Raw genomic sequence first — 19,292 nt, 5'->3', positions numbered from 1 at the left:
AACAATGAAAGAATTGCAAATATCTAAACTTGTATTTATAAAAAAATGGGACTGGGAGAACCATTTTCCTACAAGAAGTTGCAGCAGGGTGACCTGTTTCCCTAGAGGTTTCGGGGGGGGGGGGGAAGAGGGATCACTGAGGGGCTTCTTGCCCAACAACATCCCCACCGCACCCCAAAAAAATCTGTGAACTGGCATTGCCTGGGATATCCTTACATACGGTGGAAGTTTCGCAGCCATTGGCAGGGAACCAAAATGATGCTTTCATTGAACCACACACGCAGAGCACCCGCCTCCAAGAGCCGGACCTTGTTCTCAGATGTTGCTGTTTATTTTCCATCTCGCCCTCCCCTCCCCTCCGCCAGCCCCCCGCCCTCCCCAGCTCAGTCGAGCGGCCCCTGGAAGATGAGGCGGACAAACCCCTGCTGGCCCGTCAGCCAGGTGCCACAGAAGGGGCAGGCTGCGTGGAAGGCGTGGGTGCCGTGGGGCAGGGGTATCTGTGCCCAGTACTGCACAGTCTTGGCCGAGCAAACGTGGCCGCAGGGGCAGAAGGCATGGGTGGGGCGCCCGGCGTCCAGGTACAGCCCCGCCTCGCAGCCCAGCCAGAGAGGCACATAGGGCCCCGAGCGGCGGCACATGGGGCACTCACGCTCCAGCCCCCCTTTCTCCTTGCGGAAGCCCCAGTTGTGGAAGCCGTGGACGTGGCCACAGTTGACGTAGACCCAGGGCTGCTTCTTCTCCACCACGCCCCGCTGCGCCAGGCTGGGGAACGCCAGTGTGCTGAAGCCCACCGGGCACTGGGGGCGGGCGGCGTTGATCTCCTGGCGCAGGGCCTCCAGCTGCTGCAGGGTTGGGGTGCGCAGGAGTCCCTCCGAGGTCCGCCACAGCAGGGTGGCCCCACACAGGTCAATGAGCGAGCCATCCTGGAGCACGTTGGACTCAGACTCCACCTGGCCGTGGGGGGAGAGAGAGAGATGTCAGAAGAGGCACTGAGGTCCAGCTCCGAGGGCCTTCACTGCGAGAAGCGAAGTTACAGGGAACTAGGCAGAGGGCCTTCTCAGTAGTGGCACCCGCCCTGTGGAATGCCCTCCCACCAGATGTCAGAGAAAAACAACTATCTGACTTTAAGAAGACATCTGAAAGCAACCCTGTTTAGGGAAGTTTTTGAAGTTTGATCTTTTATTGTGTTTTTGGTATCCTGTTGGGAGCCGCCCAGAGTGGCTGGGGAAACCCAGCCAGATGGGCAGGGTATAAATAATAAATTATAATATTATTATTATTATTTGCGATGGAAGGGGATGGACAGAAGATGAAAGCATACCCTCCAACATTTCTCCGATGAAAATAGGGACGTCCTAAGGAAGAGCGGGACATTCCTGGATCAAATCAGAAACCAGGATGGCTTCTGTAAATCCGGGACTGTCCCTGGAAAAGAGGGGCACTTGGAGGGTCTGTGAAAGGCCCAGTATGAGGGGCAGGGTAGAGAGGATCTCCAGGGGGTGGGAGGCTGGGGGAAGAGGGTGAAGCTCCCAGATGAGAGCTGGGAGACTTTACTCTTCTATGTGTGGAATAAGGGTTAAGATATAATTGTGGTACAGAGCCTTGTGTTTATTTTCTCTTTCTCTTCTCTTTCTTCCTTCCTTAGTTTCTCCCTTTGCTTATTCTTGCTTCTTTCCTTTTTATCTTATTTAGATTAGTTTGACTTTTCAGAGCGGCCCTGAAGCAACTTTAGTCTACATTGCTTTAAAAAATTGGGTCTAGTAGACCCAATTTCATCATTTGATGATGCATCCTGCACATATATAACATTTCCCTAATTTTCACACCCCCCCATAATTCAAAATCTATGTCATATTATTTTTTTATTCACACCAGCGACTTTGACATGTGAGATAATTCACTACAACAATTTTAATCAAAATCTGAGATATAGGAGTTAAATATTTCAAAAAATTGTGGCAATCTGTCATGGAACAACCCCACTGTAGATGATAACAGCAGTTTGCTGGACCTCGTTGCTGGTTATGAAGGGGCCCCCATAACAGATCAAGCGTCAGGGCCCCAAAAATGTAGGTCTGCCGCTGTTTCCTACCCCTTCCCGAAGATACCAAGGAATGAAGCTCGGACCATCTGTGTGCAGAGCGGATTTTCTGACCCTGAGCTATGGCCCTTCCCCTTAAAAAATAATGAATAGATCCAGGAATCAAGGTTCTGAATAAAGGACTGATTTAAATAGGAGAATAGGAAGCTGCTTTTGGGGTTTCAGACAGGGTGTCTCCCCATCCTTCCTGGAGATGCCAGGGATTGAACTTGGGGCCTTCTGCACGCCAGCAGGTGCTCTGCCACTGAGCCACAGGTCCTCAGTAGGGCAAGAGCCTCTCCTTGGTCCTGCAGGGCGCCTTGCCTGGGCTTCCTCTCCCCACGTACCAGCTTTCCCCGCTGCTGCGCTGAGCGACTGTCCCGCAAGGCATACACATTCCCGCACACGGAGATCTCGCGCCATACGCCCGGCGTGGAGTCCTCGCTGAAGCCACCATTGGGGTGCATCACCAGCACCCCGTTTGTCGTCAGCCCGTCCATCAGTCCGTCAGGAGTCCTCCACTTGGCTGCCCTCTCCTGCCAATGAACCCAGAGACTGGCATCACAGCACCGCTTGGGCAGGGGGGATGTGGGGGCAAGACTTGTCCTAGGGGCCTCTGAACGTGGAAACAGGATTGCCCTGCAGAGTCCTAACCAATTCCAGCCAGGCTTATTCAAAGCACAGTCTCTCTCATCAACAATCCCCTGCCTCCCGCCGGTTGCAGTCTGTTTCCTGGCCCAATTCAAAGTGCTGGTTTCACCTCTTCCCACACATACCTACCCATGACTGGCAATCATTATCATAGAATCCTAGAAAGGGACCCTGAGGATCATCTCATCCAACTCCCTGCAATGCAGGACTATGTAGCTGTCCCATACGGCGATCAAACCTGCAACCTTGGCATTATCAACACCACGCTCTAACCGACTGAGCTATCATGTCCCCTCAAGGGAGCTCCGCCCGGCATTGACACCATATTCTTTCCCAGCTCCAGGTTAAAATGTGTTTGTTCGCCCAGCCATTTTAGATTAAGGTTATTTTTGTCTGGTTGAATGCTTTTATTTCTCTTCACTTGACGGTGTATTTGGTTGTGCTTTGGAACGCATTTGCCCTTGGAAATTATTTGTTTAGGCCGCATTCCCAACCGTGTCTACTTGGAGGCTGTCTTACTGAATTGAATGAGCCTTGCTTATTCACTGCAGGGGTGGGGAACCATTTTAAGCGGGCGGGCCGCGCTCACTCGTGGGCAGCCTGCCAGCCGTCACATGCCAGGGGAGGGCAGAGCAAGAGACAAAAGTGGTCAGAGAAACAGATGTAAATCTTTACCTTTGTACGGTAGCCTACATTCCAGACACACACACACAAACACAACCAGAAGTTTCTGCAACCTCTTCATCCAGGCAAGAAAGAGGCATGACTACAGTTCAAGGAAAGTGAGAGGTGTGGTCAGGGAAGGTGATGTTGCCTCAGGAAGGTCCCAAGGACCAAAGAAAGAGATCTGGAGGGCCAGAGGCATGAGCGATCCCTACACTGAGGATCTGGAAGCAGCTCACATCAATAAAGACAGAGAGAGAGACATAAAGGTGTGTGGGGAGAGAGGCTACATCAGACTTAAAAACTAAAAAGATGACGCACAAGGAAAGGAGAGGAGAAGGAAAAGGCAGAGAAAGATCACTTTCTCAAGGCCAGAAGAAAAGTGGACGACTAAGAGGGCATTTATATCCAGCTCAGGCCAGACAGGTCTCTTTGAATATCATTTAGAAATCCATTTTTGGGGACGAAGGGTGGTCTAATGCCATTAGAGGCCCTTCTCTGTGTGCCCCCTCACAGGCTGCAATAAGGCAGGAGGCCTCAAGGGGAAATGGCAAGCAGATGCACTGCAGGGAGTTGCTTACAGAGCAACTGCCTCCTGCTGGCTGGTGCAAGTGAGCCAACTTATGTGACAGGCAGAAATGGCATCAATTGAGATGTCCCCGTCCACCATCATGTTGTGGGAAACTGCACCAAAGTGAATATTTGCGTATCACACAGGTGTGCTGTCCTCCTTTGGAAGCCAAAGACTTTTCTATTCCACCACACGTACGCAAAGACACACACAGTCGTGCTGGTGACTCACTCACTCCAAGGAAAATGTTGCGGGAGGCATCAAAGCCAGCAGCGTAAATGCGTGCTGTGTACGGAGGGTTCCTCTCGCAGATGACACGGCAGGCAAAGCGAGAAATGGTGCTCTGAGCCGACTGACCATCGATGGCTGAGTTGGCCCCTGGGGTCGTGTCCGTCACCACAAAATCAATCATGCTCTCTGTGGAGCGGCCAATCTGGGAAGAAAGGAGGCAGAGAGAGTTCAGAAAGGCAAAAAAAGTGCGCTGGTGTTTGCTTCGCGAACACATCCATTGTTCACTTGTGATTTTGCCATCTCGGTTTCAGGAAGATAGCATTTTCTCCTGTCAAAAAATCCTGAAATATCACAAACAGATGCAGAGAAGTCAGGAAGGCTCTCAATAATAGCTTTGGTTCACATCTGTTCATGAAGTAACTAGCCAGCACAGGAACAAAACATCCTGGCCACACCTGAGGCTTGAAGAAATGCATTTCCAAATGAGTTGAAAACTATTTCAGTGGTATTGTCATGACTCCAGAATCCAGCAGTGATCCAGCCACAGATGGAGGCTGCGGAGGCGCCAGCGAGGGGAGCTGGACACACCTCAGGGCTCTGATTCAGCTGCTGGAGACTGCTGGGCCTCAGACGGGGGCCTCCAGAAGGACTTCCTGTACCACCAGAGGCCAGAGTCAGGACTCACATTGGTGCCATCGCCTAAGCACTGCTGCCTTCTTCCTAGCATCCTGCGCAAGATCAGAACACAACAGGTATTTCAGCTAAATGACAAAGGGAAAAGTGGTGCCAAGGCTGCCACCATCTCTGGAATCTCCAGAGCCTCACTGAAGCAGATATTAAAACAACAATCTGATGCAATATCCACAGGGCATGAAATCATAGCCATCATCGGTGGTAGGCACCGCTGGGCACCTGCCAAGGCTCACGCAGGTTTTCAGCAGGAAGTTATAGGGCATGTGTTGCTTGGAAATTACTCAGTACATCCACTCTGAAACATTTGGAGGTTCAAACAGTATTGAAAGTGTCATTGCGTATAATCATCATGAGTTCAAATCATCATAGATGCACAATAAAAAGTATATGTGGCACAAAAAAACCTCATACATCAGACATCTGCTGAAGGCACAGGCACCTAGTCACCCAAAGAGGATGGCATTCCTGTTTCTGCTGCCAGGGTCATAGGTACCTGGAACATGTCGGTCTCGCAGTCATGAGTATACTCAACGATCACAGAGTGGCTTCGGGAAAGTGTGTATGAGATGCTGTGCTGGCCTTTGTTACTCAGTGCCTGTTGGGCAGAAGAAATAAAATAAACAGCTGTGGGACCCATCTAAAGCTCCTCTCCAGAGCTAAACTCATCACCTCAATCCCAGCACCGAGCCTCTGAGATTCCCTTTTCCCTTTCTAATGATACATGGACTAGATTCAGTGCCTGATCAAAGAGCAAGAGGCTTGTATCCCATTCCTAAAGCCCAGCTGCACAGAGGAAGACAGGAAGTTGCCTTATACTGAGTCAGGTCATTTATCTAACTGGATTGTTATCGTTCACACTGACTGGCAGAACAGGGTCATTCCCCAGCCCTACCTGGCGATGTCAGGGATTGAACCAGGGACCTTCTGCATGCAAAGCAGATGCTCTGCCACTGAGCTCCAGCCCTGCCTCTAAAAAGAAAGTAAGATTCCAGTCCTCATGAATCCGAATAAAGAACTGATTTAAATAGAGACAATAAGAAGCTTCTTTATAACCAAGTCAGGTCACTGGTCCATCTAAGCCAATTTGTCTATAATGACCAGCAGCAGCTGTCTGGGGTTTCAGATGAGAGTCAAGACAGCTTTGTCTCTATTTCCTTATTGTAGGGTTGTCATATTCCCAAAAGTGAAAAGTTGTTGAGCCATACGTCTGGGTTTCCCCAGACATTTTGCTGATTCGGCAAACATCTGCATGCACGCCATTTTGACAGACTGATTCCTGGACGTATGGCAGCCCTACGTATTGGGACAGAAATGCACTTTACACATGCTTAGAGTCATAAATCTTTTCCAGGACTAGATTCTGGCATAAAAAAAAGAGCAGGGAGCTGCCCTATTACAAATAAGACCCTTGGTCCATCTATCTTGGCCATGCCCACAATGATTGACAATGGCTCTCCAGAGCCTTCCTAGTCCTACTTGGAGGATGTCAGAGACTGAATCTGAGACTTTCAGCATGCCAGGCATGTGCTCTATCACCACACTATGGTCCTTGCACAAAATGGCCCCCCATTGAAGCCCAGAGTGGTCTGATGAGCAGAAGAGTATTCCTGGTGGCTAGGAAGGGGCTTTGGACTCACCTTGGATACAAGCGGTGTAGAGATGTGGTGGATGACATCTGGTTTAACCCCATTGGGTTTCGGTCTCTTGAATAGGGCCAATCGGCTGCGGCGGCGGCCCTTGTCACCATTGGGCAAGGAGCCATTGTACCTGTGTTGGGAGAGGCCAATGGATCTGTTTGTTTGTCTATACTTGCTACAGAGTAAAATAGAGCATCACATCAATTCAACTTGATGAGAGTTCAGGATTTCAAATATCTAGTGTTCTTTAAAATATATCTATTTTTGAGGCCCACCTTTGTAAAAAGGCTGCTTTCAAGTCTAGTGGACAAACACAACCGCAGGCACTTCCAGATGATCTGTTTACTGAGCATTCATACTGATTCACTTGCAGGGAGACTGGACTTCTTGTCTTAGCTATTTGATGAGCATTCATTGTTATTTTTTTCCATAGAGATTAGATGAAGTTGCATCAAAGCAAGGGTTATCCCACCCTTTCTCATGTTTTCCCATCATTTTCCTATTGGCAAAAGGTTTGATCTTCTGGGGAAGTGATTGTGTTGTGCAAGACTTCCCATTGTTCCACGACCTGAATTTGCCCATATGTGATCGAATCCCACATGAATATAGCAACAGTTTGGAAGTGTCAAGTATTAATCTGCACACCCACTCCCCCCTCCTCCATTTCTTTTTGCAGCCTGTGTTTTGTTAAAAATCCTAAATCCACTTCCCAAGCAGTCTCTGCAACATAGAGAGATATCTTGAACCCCTGATTCATAAAGAACAGGCCCTGGTGAAGGGTTGTTGGGTGGTGTTTTGGGTGTTTGAGAAATGCCCTTTTGCTGTTTGCAAAGCTTTGCAAATGCCTCCACTGTCAGAGGCAGTATAGTTTTGGATGCCCGTTGTGGGGAGACAGCTCTTATACTCAGATCTGACTTTTGGGTTTCGCAAAGGCCACTGTGAGTATAGGATGATGGACTATGAAGGGCCTTTGGCCTGATCCAGCCATCAGGCTCTTCTTATGTTCCTAAGCCAGCAAAACCATTATCTTTACGGGGTCTCCAATGAGTTGCAATTGGCTTGGTTAGATGCTTGCTATGCAGGCCTGGTTATAACAGGGTCTCTGAACCCCTTCTAAAAGAGACATGATCGGGGTTCAAGCCTGCTTGGGAGACAAATTATCTGATCTGACGGTCATCACCCACTCACCTTGGAAGTACATGGCTAATTTAACTCAGTGGTGAGAGAAACGTACTCTGTACATGCTCAGGCTTCCTGCTCATCAGCTTCTTTTTATTTCATGTTCCAGAGCTGAGCACTAAAAAAATGTGTCCAGGTCTGCACGGGGGACTGCTGGCAGAAAGGGTTCCCTTCACTTACCCCAACACGATCAGCTCCCCGTACTTCACTGGCTCCTTGGTCAACAGGATACTGTCCCCCGGAGAGGGATAAATGCGGCTGCTTTTGGGGCAAGCTCGCCGGAGATCTAGTGACTGGGAGCTCACTGCTTCAGGGCTTCCTTCTAACACCATCCTGTAAGCACAGAGAAGGCAGGTCAGTGATTCTTCAACATCCGCTTTGTTGGACTGGTCATGTTGTTCGGATGCCTGATTATCATCTCCCAAAGCAACTACTCTATTCCGAACTTAAAAATGGAAAGTGTAATGCTGGTGGTCAACAAAAGACTCTCTAAAGGGAAATCTAAAAAAAAGTAGTATAAACACCAACAATTGGGAAACACCGGCTTGCGAGCGCTTCAATTGGAGATCAGCCTTTACCAAAGGTGTCATGGAATTTGAAGACGCTCAAACTCAGGACAAAAGGGAGAAATGCACGTTTGGCAAACCCACACCGTGATCAACTCCCGCCTGGAAACCTATGTCCCCACTGTGGAAGGATGTGTGGATCCAGAATTGGCCTTCATAGTCACTTACGGACTCACTGTTAAGACCATTTTCATGGAAGACAATCTTACTCAGCTACGAGTGATCGCCAAAGAAGAAGAATGCCACACATTTAAAGCACTCTCATTTCACTGGATGGCTTCCCGAAGAATCCCGGAAACTGTCATTTGTTCAAGGGTGCTGGGGGTTGTAGCTCTGTGAGGGGATCTCCTAAGAAGTTTCAGAACCCTTAACAAACTATTGTTCCCATGATTCTTTGGGGTGGGGAGCCATGATTGTCAAAGTGTTGTGAGAGTGCTTCTTCTCACTTCAGCCGTACGAATATGGTTGTTAAGAATAATTTTTTAAAAATCATTTACAAGTCGCTTGCTATGAAACATATCGAGGCAGTTTAACAATGAAACATTAACAATATAGATATATTTCACAACTAGAACAAGTTCACGTATAAAAACAATGCCAAATTCAATGCAGTTACAGACTGGGATTAAAAAAAAATCTCCACTTAAAAGACAAGTTGGAAAAAGGAAGGTCTTCCATAGCCCCCAAAAGACAACAGAGAAGTCCCTGTCTGATATGTAATGGGAGGAAGGAGGAGGAGGAGGGTTGGTGCCGGGTTGGTGCCACTGTTTAATGGCGGATTCCCTCCGAGCTCCGGAGGGAATCGGCTCCGTAGCGTCTGGGTCTGGCCGCTGCGGCGAAGCGGGGACCCTTAAAATCACAGGCGCGGATGCCTGTGAACACAGAGACTCGGCGGGCACCATTTGCGCCCCCCCAATCCGCGACGGAGCCTTTTTAAAGGCTTCGGAACGGAGGCAGGGTAAGGCGTGGTGCTGAGAGTACTCCCTCGTCTACGGAGTGAAGCCGCAAGCCATTGACAGAGAGCGCCAACTTCTTCTAAGAGTGATTGGATCCTAAAACATCAACCCGTGAGTAATACGGAGATTGGAACTTTAAAAAATTTCTTATCTTGGATTTGGAACGAGCGGGAAGGGGCTAAAAAGGAAGTCCACCCCCCCCCTCTTTGTAAACAACTTAAAGCAAAGGACTGGGCAGCTAAGGTCGAGAGAATCTGTTTCTTGCTTTTTTTTAACTAAAGATCCTGACCTCACGGTTTGGACATTATAAGAGGATATTCTGGAGGATAAAAAGAATTTTGGGAGCTGAAACTACACCCCCCCTAGACCCGGGAACGTCCGATGAGAAAGCCTGTTGCATGGAAGATTTTGACAGCTGTCAAGTGAGCTGCTAGTCAGCTAGTTGTCAGCTGGAAAAAGAGAACATTGTTTCTGCTGTTTTTGCTGGTTTATTCGGGATAACTTGTTGAAAATAAGGTTGATACAAAATAACTGGACTTTTGGTTTTTGAGCTGAAAGGAAGATCAAGGAATTAAATCCCCCTAGAGGGGTAACAAGGATACTACATTACAAAAATGGCTGGAGTGTCTAAATTCCAAGCAGAATTGGACAGAGCACTGGTTCTCTTGGGAAACTTACAAGATGAGTACGATGCTTTGTCTACAGAGGTAGCGCTATTACACTGGACAGTAAACAACAGCTTGGAGTCTGATAAGGATTTGAAACAGGAAGCCTATTCAACTGAACAAATAAATGAAACCGAAAGCGTAGACACGATGGAGCAATATGTTCTTTTTGAAGAAAACGAAGGAGGAGATGGAGGTTTGCAGGAGCCAAAGGAGAGCTACAATATGAGGCCTGACATGATGATAAAAAAGGACAATAAAAACTGGATGCGGAAAGCCTGGTTTGATTGGGAATTTGGAAAATGGAGAGATCCTCTTTTGAGGAGATCTGAAGACCTGAGGATTATAAATTTGTTGAAGGTGGAAGCTGGAGCTGTGGGGACATTTGGATTTGAAAGAAATTTGAAACAAGAGTTGGAATACCCCATAGGCTTTGCTTTTGCTTTTAAGTATGGAGGACTGGCTAGAAGCAACACCGATTCTGTTGGGCCGGAGCCCCTCCGAGACCTGGGGCTTAACATCAAGGTCTATCAAAGAGACCGGCAGAAAGGAACTGAGAGAGACATAAGGGCCTCGGACCTGAGATCTCCAGGCTAAATAAATAATATAAAGACTGAGGGATATTGGTTGGGGACTGGAACCGGGAGAAGGGTGGGTGGAGGTTGGGAATCCAAAGGGTACATAAGGATAATTTGCATTGCTTTGTTTGTTTTATATTTTGTTAGTGGTAAGGAAATTGGGTAAACCGTGGAAGGGAAATTTTGGTCGACCTTAGGAAAAAGGTTCAAGAATAAATTAATGAGGTATAAGTATTGATGTGTAATTTTAATAAGGTGAAATTGGTTTTTTTTTTCTTTTTTTTTAAACTAAGTGAGAATAAGGCTGTTAAAAATAAATGGAGGAAATGGAAAAAAGAAGTAAAGTAAAATAACAGTATGTTAGAATAAATGTTTAAGTTAAGGTGAAGAAATAAGTTAAGGACTTGCTGAATTGACAATTTAAATTGGAATACAAGAAGGGGAGGTGTGAGGAGGTCTGAGAAACAAGGTTGAGGAAAATAAGTACCAGAAATTGTATGTGTTTTTTCTATTTTTTTTGTTTAGTTTCGAATATTTTTTTTTTTTTTGTTTGTTGTGTGTTTTTTGAAAATACCAATAAATATTTAATAAAAAAAAAAATAAACCACAAAAAAAAAAAAAAAGGAAGGAGGAGGAGGAGTACTAAAAGCACAATCAATGCACTTGCATGATCCTTATCAGAGAACAAAAGGAAAGATCCATTGCAACCCTGTTGTACCTCATGTTAGTCCTACATAGATTCATTAAAAATAGTGGATATTATTTTGACTTAGGTCCATTCAGGTCTATGGGTCTACTCTGAATATTATTTAGCTAGAGACAACCCAATGCATGCCTGGTTGTGCCTGAAGGCCCATCTTGCTTGAGGGGAGGAAGTACTGAAGGAAGTAGTTTGAGGGCCTGCCACCCTCCAGCTCCCATAGCAGCCCCTCTCCCTCCCCCCCAAATGTCACCACAGGAGCTTCTGCAGAAGAAACTTGCCCTAAGGGGAGGGGAGAAGAAGCAGTAGCAGTTTTTTCTAAGCAACCAAGTTGTCTTTTCCATTCTAGTGCAATTTCTTCTTTAAAAAATGAATGCTTCTAGTTGTAATAATCTTACGTAAAAGATTTGTGAGATCTGCTCAAAAAGTTGTACGTAAATATTGTAAGTAAAATAAAATACTCAGAAGTAAATCCCATGGAGTTCAAGGGGCCTTACTCTGTGGTAAATGTGTTTAGGACTTCAGCTTCATTTATAGTAGGAGGGCATGGATTATAGCCTCCCTCCTGTAGGGAGGAGTAAGGCACTCTACACACGCTCAGATGCCCATTAGGACCGTATCCCATATTCATACTGCATCTCGCCCTTGCATTGTCATAGCAACGCCCGCTTGACGGCTCCCCATCAGTTGCCGAGGGTGGCACTCCCTGACCTCTATGGTTTTGGGCCCGGCGTTCAAAGGAGCCATATGGTAAACACCTCTAGCATCTCCAGGTTTCTAAGGTGACAGTCCTGACCCTTAGCAGCAGCACCCCCCCCCAAAGTTGCCATGGTGATAGCCCTAAACTACCTCCGCACTGTTACCACAGCAGCATTTCAGATATTTTATGCCTCCCTGTTGCCATGGCAACATTCTCGGCTCCATCCTGGTCCCTGCTGCTGGAGGAACCCACTTGTGGTTCACTGAAATCCTGTAGCTGCCTCCTTCCCGCGCCCCCGATCCTGTTGATTCCCTGCTCGTGGCGCTAGTTCACACATGCACACACATAATGCCCCAACACACACACACACACACACACACACACACACACACACACACGGAAAGATATGCCTACACAAAAATGGGTCTTCTTTAACAGCCACCACAACAAACCAAACAAATTTGAGCTGGGCCTCACCTAGGCCTTGCAGTGTGGAATGGGTTGCATCCCACTAAGGCCCCATCTCCACAATACAGCTGAAGCATCATCATACTGCTTTAAACAAAGAATTCTGGGAACTGTAGTTCATTAAGAGTTGTTAGCAAGCCCGCTATTCCCCTTACAGAACTATATTTCACAGAATGGTTTAGCAACAAATTCTTCCCCAAGAATTCTGAAAACCGTAGCTCCTTGTGGAGGATAGGGATCCAACTCTTAGCACCCTTAAGAAACTACAGTTCCCAGGATTCTTTGGGGGGAAAGCCTTGGCTGTCAAAGGGGGTATGTATAGCACAGGTGCCCCCCCGAGTCCTACGCAGAGTAGACCCGCTGGAATTACTGGGCCTAGCTGTGTCCATTAATCTTAATGGGTCTGCAGGTCTAACGGGATAAAAGCCTATATTCTTTTTAATACCAGGATGTAGCACAGATATATAAACTGGAGGGTATGTCTTAAATGCGTCTCCGCATATTTTTCATTAAAACAAGTTTTAGTTAATGATTTAAGTACTGTACTGCAAAGAAATGCATTAATATCTCATTGTATGAAGGTAATTGGTTTACTTATTTAGTGGCCAACCTGCATGTTGCCAACCACCCAATACAGTATATAAATTATAGTTAAGGGGTGAAGATGGCCTTAGTCTTATCTGTTTAGATACAGAGATGTTAAGTCAGACATTCTAACCAATTTGTAAACTGCCCTGGGTGCAATCTCTTAATCAAACTCCCCACAAACAGACATGGTCTCAAAAACATTACTCAGATACATCCAGGAAGGTAGTGCCAGCCTTGATTCTGGAACTCAGGCAAGACTGTAAATAATTACATTTTGCACAAATGTCCATCACGTGATACCCTGTAGAACTAAAAAAGAATAAACCCAGAATCCAGCAATATCCACTGCTCAGGTTACACAAATAATCTGAATTATGAGATTATACACTGATTCCTGCCCCCGCCCCCCAGCCATTTTCCCCACCCTCTCTAGGCTAGGAAACAGCATTTCTGGAGGCTGTAGGAGGTGGAGGTGCTAAGCCTCTATAGAGAACTGTATTGTCAATAACTATGGAGCCAAGGACTCTGGGTGTGTAGAGCAGAGTGTGAGGGGGAGAATTAAATCTTGAAGAACGGTTGTGTGTCAGGATCCCTGGGGCAAATTCGGAGGAAACTTAGTGGGACAGGGTTTCCAGAGATGCCTGGCCAGTGAACATTTTTGAAAAGCTCTTTGTATGTGCAAAACTGAAGGGCAAACAGAAATTAAAAAGAACTCAAGAGGATTTGTAGATCAAGGAATGTAGAGATTTATGCATCTTGAGGTCAAGCAGGATGGGTGTGTGACTAAAGCCCTCAAAGGGGAAGTCTCTGTGAACCTTTGCATGTGCAGGGTCTCTTTCTACTGAACCTGTCCACCTCTCAGATTAAGGGCCAAGACTTCCAGGTCACACAAGGTGCAGTACATGCACCTTCTGGAAAGCTTTGAGACATAGGGTTTTCTCCCCCCCTTAAGCACAGAAAGGGGAGGTTTTCTGCTTAGGGGGGGGGTCTGCCACACCAGGATATTCTAGAGCAGTGGTTCCGGTAAGAGTGGGTATGTAGATGAAAATCTGTAGACTCTAAGCTGTGCATTGGGAGAATGGATCAAGTTCTTCCTGTTTAGAGGGGCATAGCTGTTGTTGTTTTTTTTAAAAAAATACTTAGAAAGATTTATAAACCACTTACCGTATTTTTCGCCCCATAGGACACACCGGCCCATAGGACGCATCAAGCTTTTTTGGGGGGGAAATAAAGGGGAAAAAATTATTTCCCCCCCCCCCCAGGCGCTTGTGGTGCCGGCAGCGGGGAGAAGCGCTCTTCTCCCTGCAGCCCGCCTTGAGATCAGGTCCGGGGACAGCGGGGAGACCCGCTGCGCCTCCCAGCTGTCCCCGGAGCTTGCGGGGCAGGCAGCGGGGAGAAGCACTCTTCTCCCCGTCGCCCGCCTTCAGACCAGGTCCGGGGACAGCGGGATGGCGGCGTTCCGCCTCCCTCTGTCCCCCGACCTTGTGGGGCTGGCGCTGGGGCTCTCCCCTCTCACTCTCCAGGCTTCAGCGAAAGCCTGCATTCGCCCCATAGGACTCACATACATTTCCCCTTCATTTTTGGAGAGGGAAAAGTGCGTCCTATAGGGCGGAAAATACGGTACTCAAATAGGCCTCTAAACAGGATACATAATAAAACTGTAGATAAAAACACAGCTAAAATTAAAAAAAAACTATTAAAAAGGAAATATATATAAAATAATTATCATTAAAATTTGGGGGGGGGGATCAGTGCAACAAATATAGGGAACTAATGTCCAATGGAGTTGTGCACAAACACGGGGCCTCTCAGGGTTTCTAAGGGACTGGAATGGGGTTTAATGTCAAATGTGGTGAGTGAGAAAGGAGAGGGCCGCATCCTGCTTTATTGGGAAGTTAGGAAGGTTGCATTTTAAGAGATGATGTACATAACTTGAAGGGGGTGGACATGTGTTTAATATGTTTAGGAGAAGTAGAAAGAGTTGGGATGTCCATGATGGTACCCCAGTATACCTGCCCCCACTAAGGAGCAGGCTGTAGCTCAGTGGTAGAGCAACTGCTTTGCTTGCCAAGGTCCCATATTCAATCCCTGGCATCTCCAGGTAGGGCTGGAGATAATCTGAAATCCTGGAAAGCCCCTGCCAGTCAGTGTCTGCAATACTGACCATCTAGCTCAGTATAAGACAGCTTCTGGTGTTCCCTGGAAACAGCAAGAGTGCTGGAAGAGTATATAGGGTGCTGTGTGACTGTGTAGGAGAGGGACAATCCTGATTTATTGGGGTACCATGGGGATGCATTTGCAGAAAGAATTCACAAGGGAAAGGATCCAGAGGCTGTTTGACAGGATATTATCGATAGTGCTAGAGAAGCAGGGAAAAGGGCCTGATTTTGCTCCTCAAGAGTTGCCTGATAGCCTCTGCCTTTGGACAGAGGGATCTGGGCTAGGGACTGAAGTTGTTGGAAATGTATATTGTGGGGGTGGCTGTCTCTTTCACCCATGAAAACCAGATATTGAGCATGCATTCTTGGGGATGCAGGGTAGGTGGGCAGTGCCAGGCATAGTGCAATAAGGAAGGACCACGGAAAAATGGGACACATTTTGCAAAGGGACAGTGGCCCTTTGCACTCGCTCGTTCTCCATACACACACACACACACACACACAAACAAACGTGTGTGTGTGTGTGTGTGTGTGTGTGTGTCCGTCCCATGCAATGCTGGTTAGCAAAAGGTAAACACAGACAAATGTGTACGCATCTTAACGAAGGTGCTGGTTTGGGGGCAGAGAACAGGAATCAGAGGACACCCAAACAGATTTGGGACAGGAAGGTAAAGAATTCAGGAACACCTGGGCATACTGAATTAGGGGACATGGGAATCAAAGGACAACCATAAGACATTCAGAGGCAGCCCAAGAGATCTGAGGAGGGAGTGTGTGTGTGTTTATATTAGGGTTAGGAATTAATAGGGGCCCAGACAGATGGTGCTGCTGGGGGAGGTTAAGAATAACAGGGTGCATATTAACAAAAGAAAACCAGACAAGTGCCAGGGCTTAAATATGTTATATAAAGACGAGACCTTTTTAACAGACACTATTAAGAGACATCTAACCAGATTTGAGAGGGATGGAGCTAGGCAATGAATTAGGGGACATAAAAATTCAGGGTCACCATATCAAATTGGGGGTGGGTGGGTTAGGAATTAGGGGGGGCATGAGAATCGAAAGGCAGCCGAGCCGATCTGCGGATGAGCCTAGGAATGATGGGGATGGGGGGGGGCTGCAGACAGACAGAAAGCGAAGAACTGCAGAAAGTAAAAGTGGGGTGGGGGAGATCTGTGGGAGGCATCCCTCCCTCCCTCCTTTCCCCTCCTCCCTGCCCTCCCCCCGCCGCTCCTTTCCCCCATGCAACACCACCCCCTCCCCGCAGCCTCCTCCGCCTCCCTCCCTCCCTCCCTCCCTCCCCCCCACCCCAACCCGCCAGGCACCACCGTCAGGGTTGGGGGTCTCTCCGGCTCACCCCTCTGCGCGTCCCCCCCGCTCCCCTGCGGCGGGTCCTTGCTCAGCAACCACCGCCTGCGCAGGATGGATAGCCCTGCATTGCCGAAGGAGGAAGAAGAAGAAGGAGGGAGGAGGAGGGAGGAGGAGGCGGCGGCTCTGCTTTGGCGGCGGCGGCTGCTCCGGCGCCGGGCGGGATCACAGGCTCAGCTCTCGCGTCCCCGGCACCCCGCCGCACACACCGCAAGTCTGCAACGCGCACAACGCCGCTCCCCCCCCCCGCAACCCTTTGCAAGGACCAGAGAAGGGGGATCCTCCTCCCCAAGCCCTCTCGTCTCTCCCTTTTCCCCACCCAGGGGCAGCCCTTGCCTCGCGCCCCCGCCTCTCCCTGCAACCTGCCCACCAGCTGCATCACAAAAGCAAAGCGGGTGTGTGGACGGGAGGGGGGGCGTTTGTTTATTGCTTTGCAGGTGTGCAAAGAGGCTAGAAGAGAGGGAGGTGGAAGGGTGCCATCGTGGGTATGTTGGGGGCGGCGGGGGGGGGGTGCCGAGAGGGGTGCAAGAGCCGAGGGTCCCTCGCTCGGGGAAGGGGAGAGGAGAGGGAAGTGCAACAGATAGTTACGGAATGCATTCTTGTGTTTTCCGATTGCAAACCGCTGTGTGATTCTCGGATGAAGGGCAGCATAGAAATTAATAATAATAATAATAATAATAATAATAATAATAATAATAATAATAATAATAATAATATAGGGGAAGTCTCCTTTCGATGGAAATCAAGGCAAGAGCACCAGCAGCAGAGCCCAAACTGGAAAATGTTGTGCTTTAAAAGGATCGCAATGCAGTACAGGTTAACAATAAACATATAGTATAACTTTATTAATAACAGTGCTAATTTTGTTGTTTTGCTTCCTTTGGTAGCAGCTTAGGAAAGTAGGAAAGTGTCTTAAACTGAGTCAGGCCCACTGGCCCATCTAGCTCAGAAATGTCTGCACTGGCTAGCAGTGGCTTTCCGGGGTTCAGGCATCCACTACCTGGGGATATCAGGACTGGAACCCGGGACCTTCTGCATGCAAGGGTCTTGTTCTGCCCCTGATCTACAGCCCTTTCCCCAAAAGAGAGGCACGGGCGGAATGTGCTAGGATATTAGTAGCTGCAGTGGCTTCCAGTCTGTTTCCAGGTCCTATTTAAAGCAGGAAAACGAGCAGAGATAAGAAGCTGCCTGACAGCGAGTCAGGACATTGGTTCATCTAGCTCAGTGCAATCTATATTGACTGGCAACGGTTCTAGAGGGGGTTTGTTTGAGGGATATTTCTATGCTAAGGTTGAACCTGCCCTCAGCTAGCCCTCACCTGCCTGTCTTTTTGACTTACAGCCAGTCCAGTGAGTGGCATTTGCTCCCTCCTCCTTGGCCTCAGTGTTGCCTTGGGAGAAGGGCACTGGGAGGAGACAGGAATTGGGTGGCCCAGCCTGCCATTGGCTCTGGCGCCACCTGCTGTTGGGCTCCTTTTCTTCCGCCCTACCAGTCCCAGGGGGCACCAGCCACCCCTGCAGCTTGGGCAAGGCACCCTTGGTGGGCCCACTGTTCCTCCTCCTCCAAGACATCGCTTCCTGCTCACTTCTGTTTCTGGGCCCAATCCATCCAGCCATCCAGCGGGAGAGCAGAAGGCAGGTGCTGCTGTCTTGTCTCTCTTGGGCGGAAAGGGCATAGCTCAGTGGTTAGAGCATCTTTTTCCCATGCAGAAGGTTCTAGGTTCAATCGTTGGCATCTTTAGGTAGGGCTGGGGGGGGGGCTTCCTCTCTGAAACTCTGGAGAGTAGCTGCCAGTCAGTGTAAACATTACTACATGAGATGGCCTTTTGGTCTGGCTAGGTATAAGGCAGTTTCCTCTGTTCCTTGTCCAGGTCCTTCTTAAGACTCTGCAAGATCCAGGGGTAACATGTACATTTGAAGTCCCCCCTCCCGGCACTACATATCAATGTGATCCTCTGCCTGAAAAACCAACCCTAAATATGCATATGATCCTCTCTATTTGCCAGCAGAAGCAGTATGTTAAGATTCCATCTTTTTAAAAAGTATACACACAGAGTGTGTGCTGCTACAATACACCTCGTAATTATGGCTTGTGTCACGTGCAGATTTGTGCCTTCTTTAGCAGGTGGAGTGGACCGCCCAAAAATAAGCTATACATGGAATGAAATGTGTGACAGACAAGATGAGCCCAGGAGAAGCTTCTCCTGTAATTGTACTTCCATACTAGAAAATGCTTAACCTGTTGAATGTCTGCCTGCTGCACAGTTGTTAAAGGTACAAGAACCCCGCTTTCCTTCAATGCCCAATCCTAAACCAAAGTTTAGGTGCCATTCCTGTGCCCACATACTGTGGGGATGTTAAGGAAGGTAGGAGAAGATATATTGTTTTGATATTATCCCTTCTCACTCACGCTAGTGAGTAAACAGCAGAGCACATTCCCTTTGCAGCTTATTGGAAGCAAGCTGATGATTTGTTAAAATCCTTTAATTAAACAATCCTGTCTGACTTGTCGAGTCTGGATTGTTCCTGGTAAGTTTCCCCTTTATTTCCCTCTTAAAATAATAATAGCACAACACAGTCTTCTTTAAAAGTAAGAATAGTGTTTTACTCACATTCAGTTCACAGCAGTAATTTGAAGGCAGGATTTATCTTGCGGTTAAAATGAAAAGAAGTCTGAGCTACATTTCAGACTTTCTGCTTGTGGGCTCCATCCTATGTGAAGCCAGGACAGCAAGAATCCAAGAGTAAGGGAGTAAGAGTCCAAGAGAGAAATGGGGGTTGCGTGGCCAGCCCTTTTATGTGGTCAGCTAGGGTCACGCCCATCTACCTGGTCACACACA

At 47.9% G+C, this 19,292-nt stretch overlaps 1 protein-coding gene across 6 annotated transcripts; it reads right to left on the bottom strand.

The window, feature by feature from the left end:
* Positions 1–309: 309 nt before the first annotated feature.
* Positions 310–19,156, bottom strand: PELI3 (pellino E3 ubiquitin protein ligase family member 3). 6 transcript variants are annotated; one of them, XM_083591856.1, is made up of 7 exons: positions 19,065–19,156; positions 7,886–8,038; positions 6,527–6,656; positions 5,383–5,484; positions 4,201–4,398; positions 2,428–2,616; positions 310–950 (listed from the first exon to the last, which is right to left on the bottom strand). In XM_083591856.1, coding segments are annotated over exons 1-7 (1,341 nt in total). In that variant the 5' UTR covers positions 19,067–19,156; the 3' UTR covers positions 310–383. The 6 variants fall into 6 exon arrangements, with proteins under 6 accessions (XP_083447982.1, XP_083447981.1, XP_083447983.1 ...); XM_083591855.1 differs by lacking the exon at positions 19,065–19,156 and adding an exon at positions 17,454–17,556; XM_083591857.1 differs by lacking the exon at positions 19,065–19,156 and adding an exon at positions 16,443–16,769.
* Between the last annotated feature and the right edge of the window lie 136 nt (positions 19,157–19,292).

The sequence above is a fragment of the Podarcis filfolensis genome, assembly GCF_964270895.1.
Source record: "Podarcis filfolensis genome assembly, chromosome: 16".
In the NCBI taxonomy this organism is placed as follows: Eukaryota; Metazoa; Chordata; class Lepidosauria; order Squamata; family Lacertidae; genus Podarcis; species Podarcis filfolensis.
This window is presented reverse-complemented; position numbering and strand designations above follow the sequence as displayed.

Excerpts from the sequence above, each read along its gene's own strand:
- PELI3 (XM_083591853.1), bottom strand. The coding sequence starts at position 11,801 with ATGAATATGGGATACGGTCCTAATGGGCATCTGAGCGTGTGTAGAGTG. Across the intron at positions 2,617-4,200 it reads CCCGCAACATTTTCCTTGGA|GAGAGGGCAGCCAAGTGGAG; the intron begins GTGAGTGAGTCA and ends GTTCATTGGCAG. Across the intron at positions 951-2,427 it reads CGCAGCAGCGGGGAAAGCTG|GTGGAGTCTGAGTCCAACGT; the intron begins GTACGTGGGGAG and ends CCCCACGGCCAG.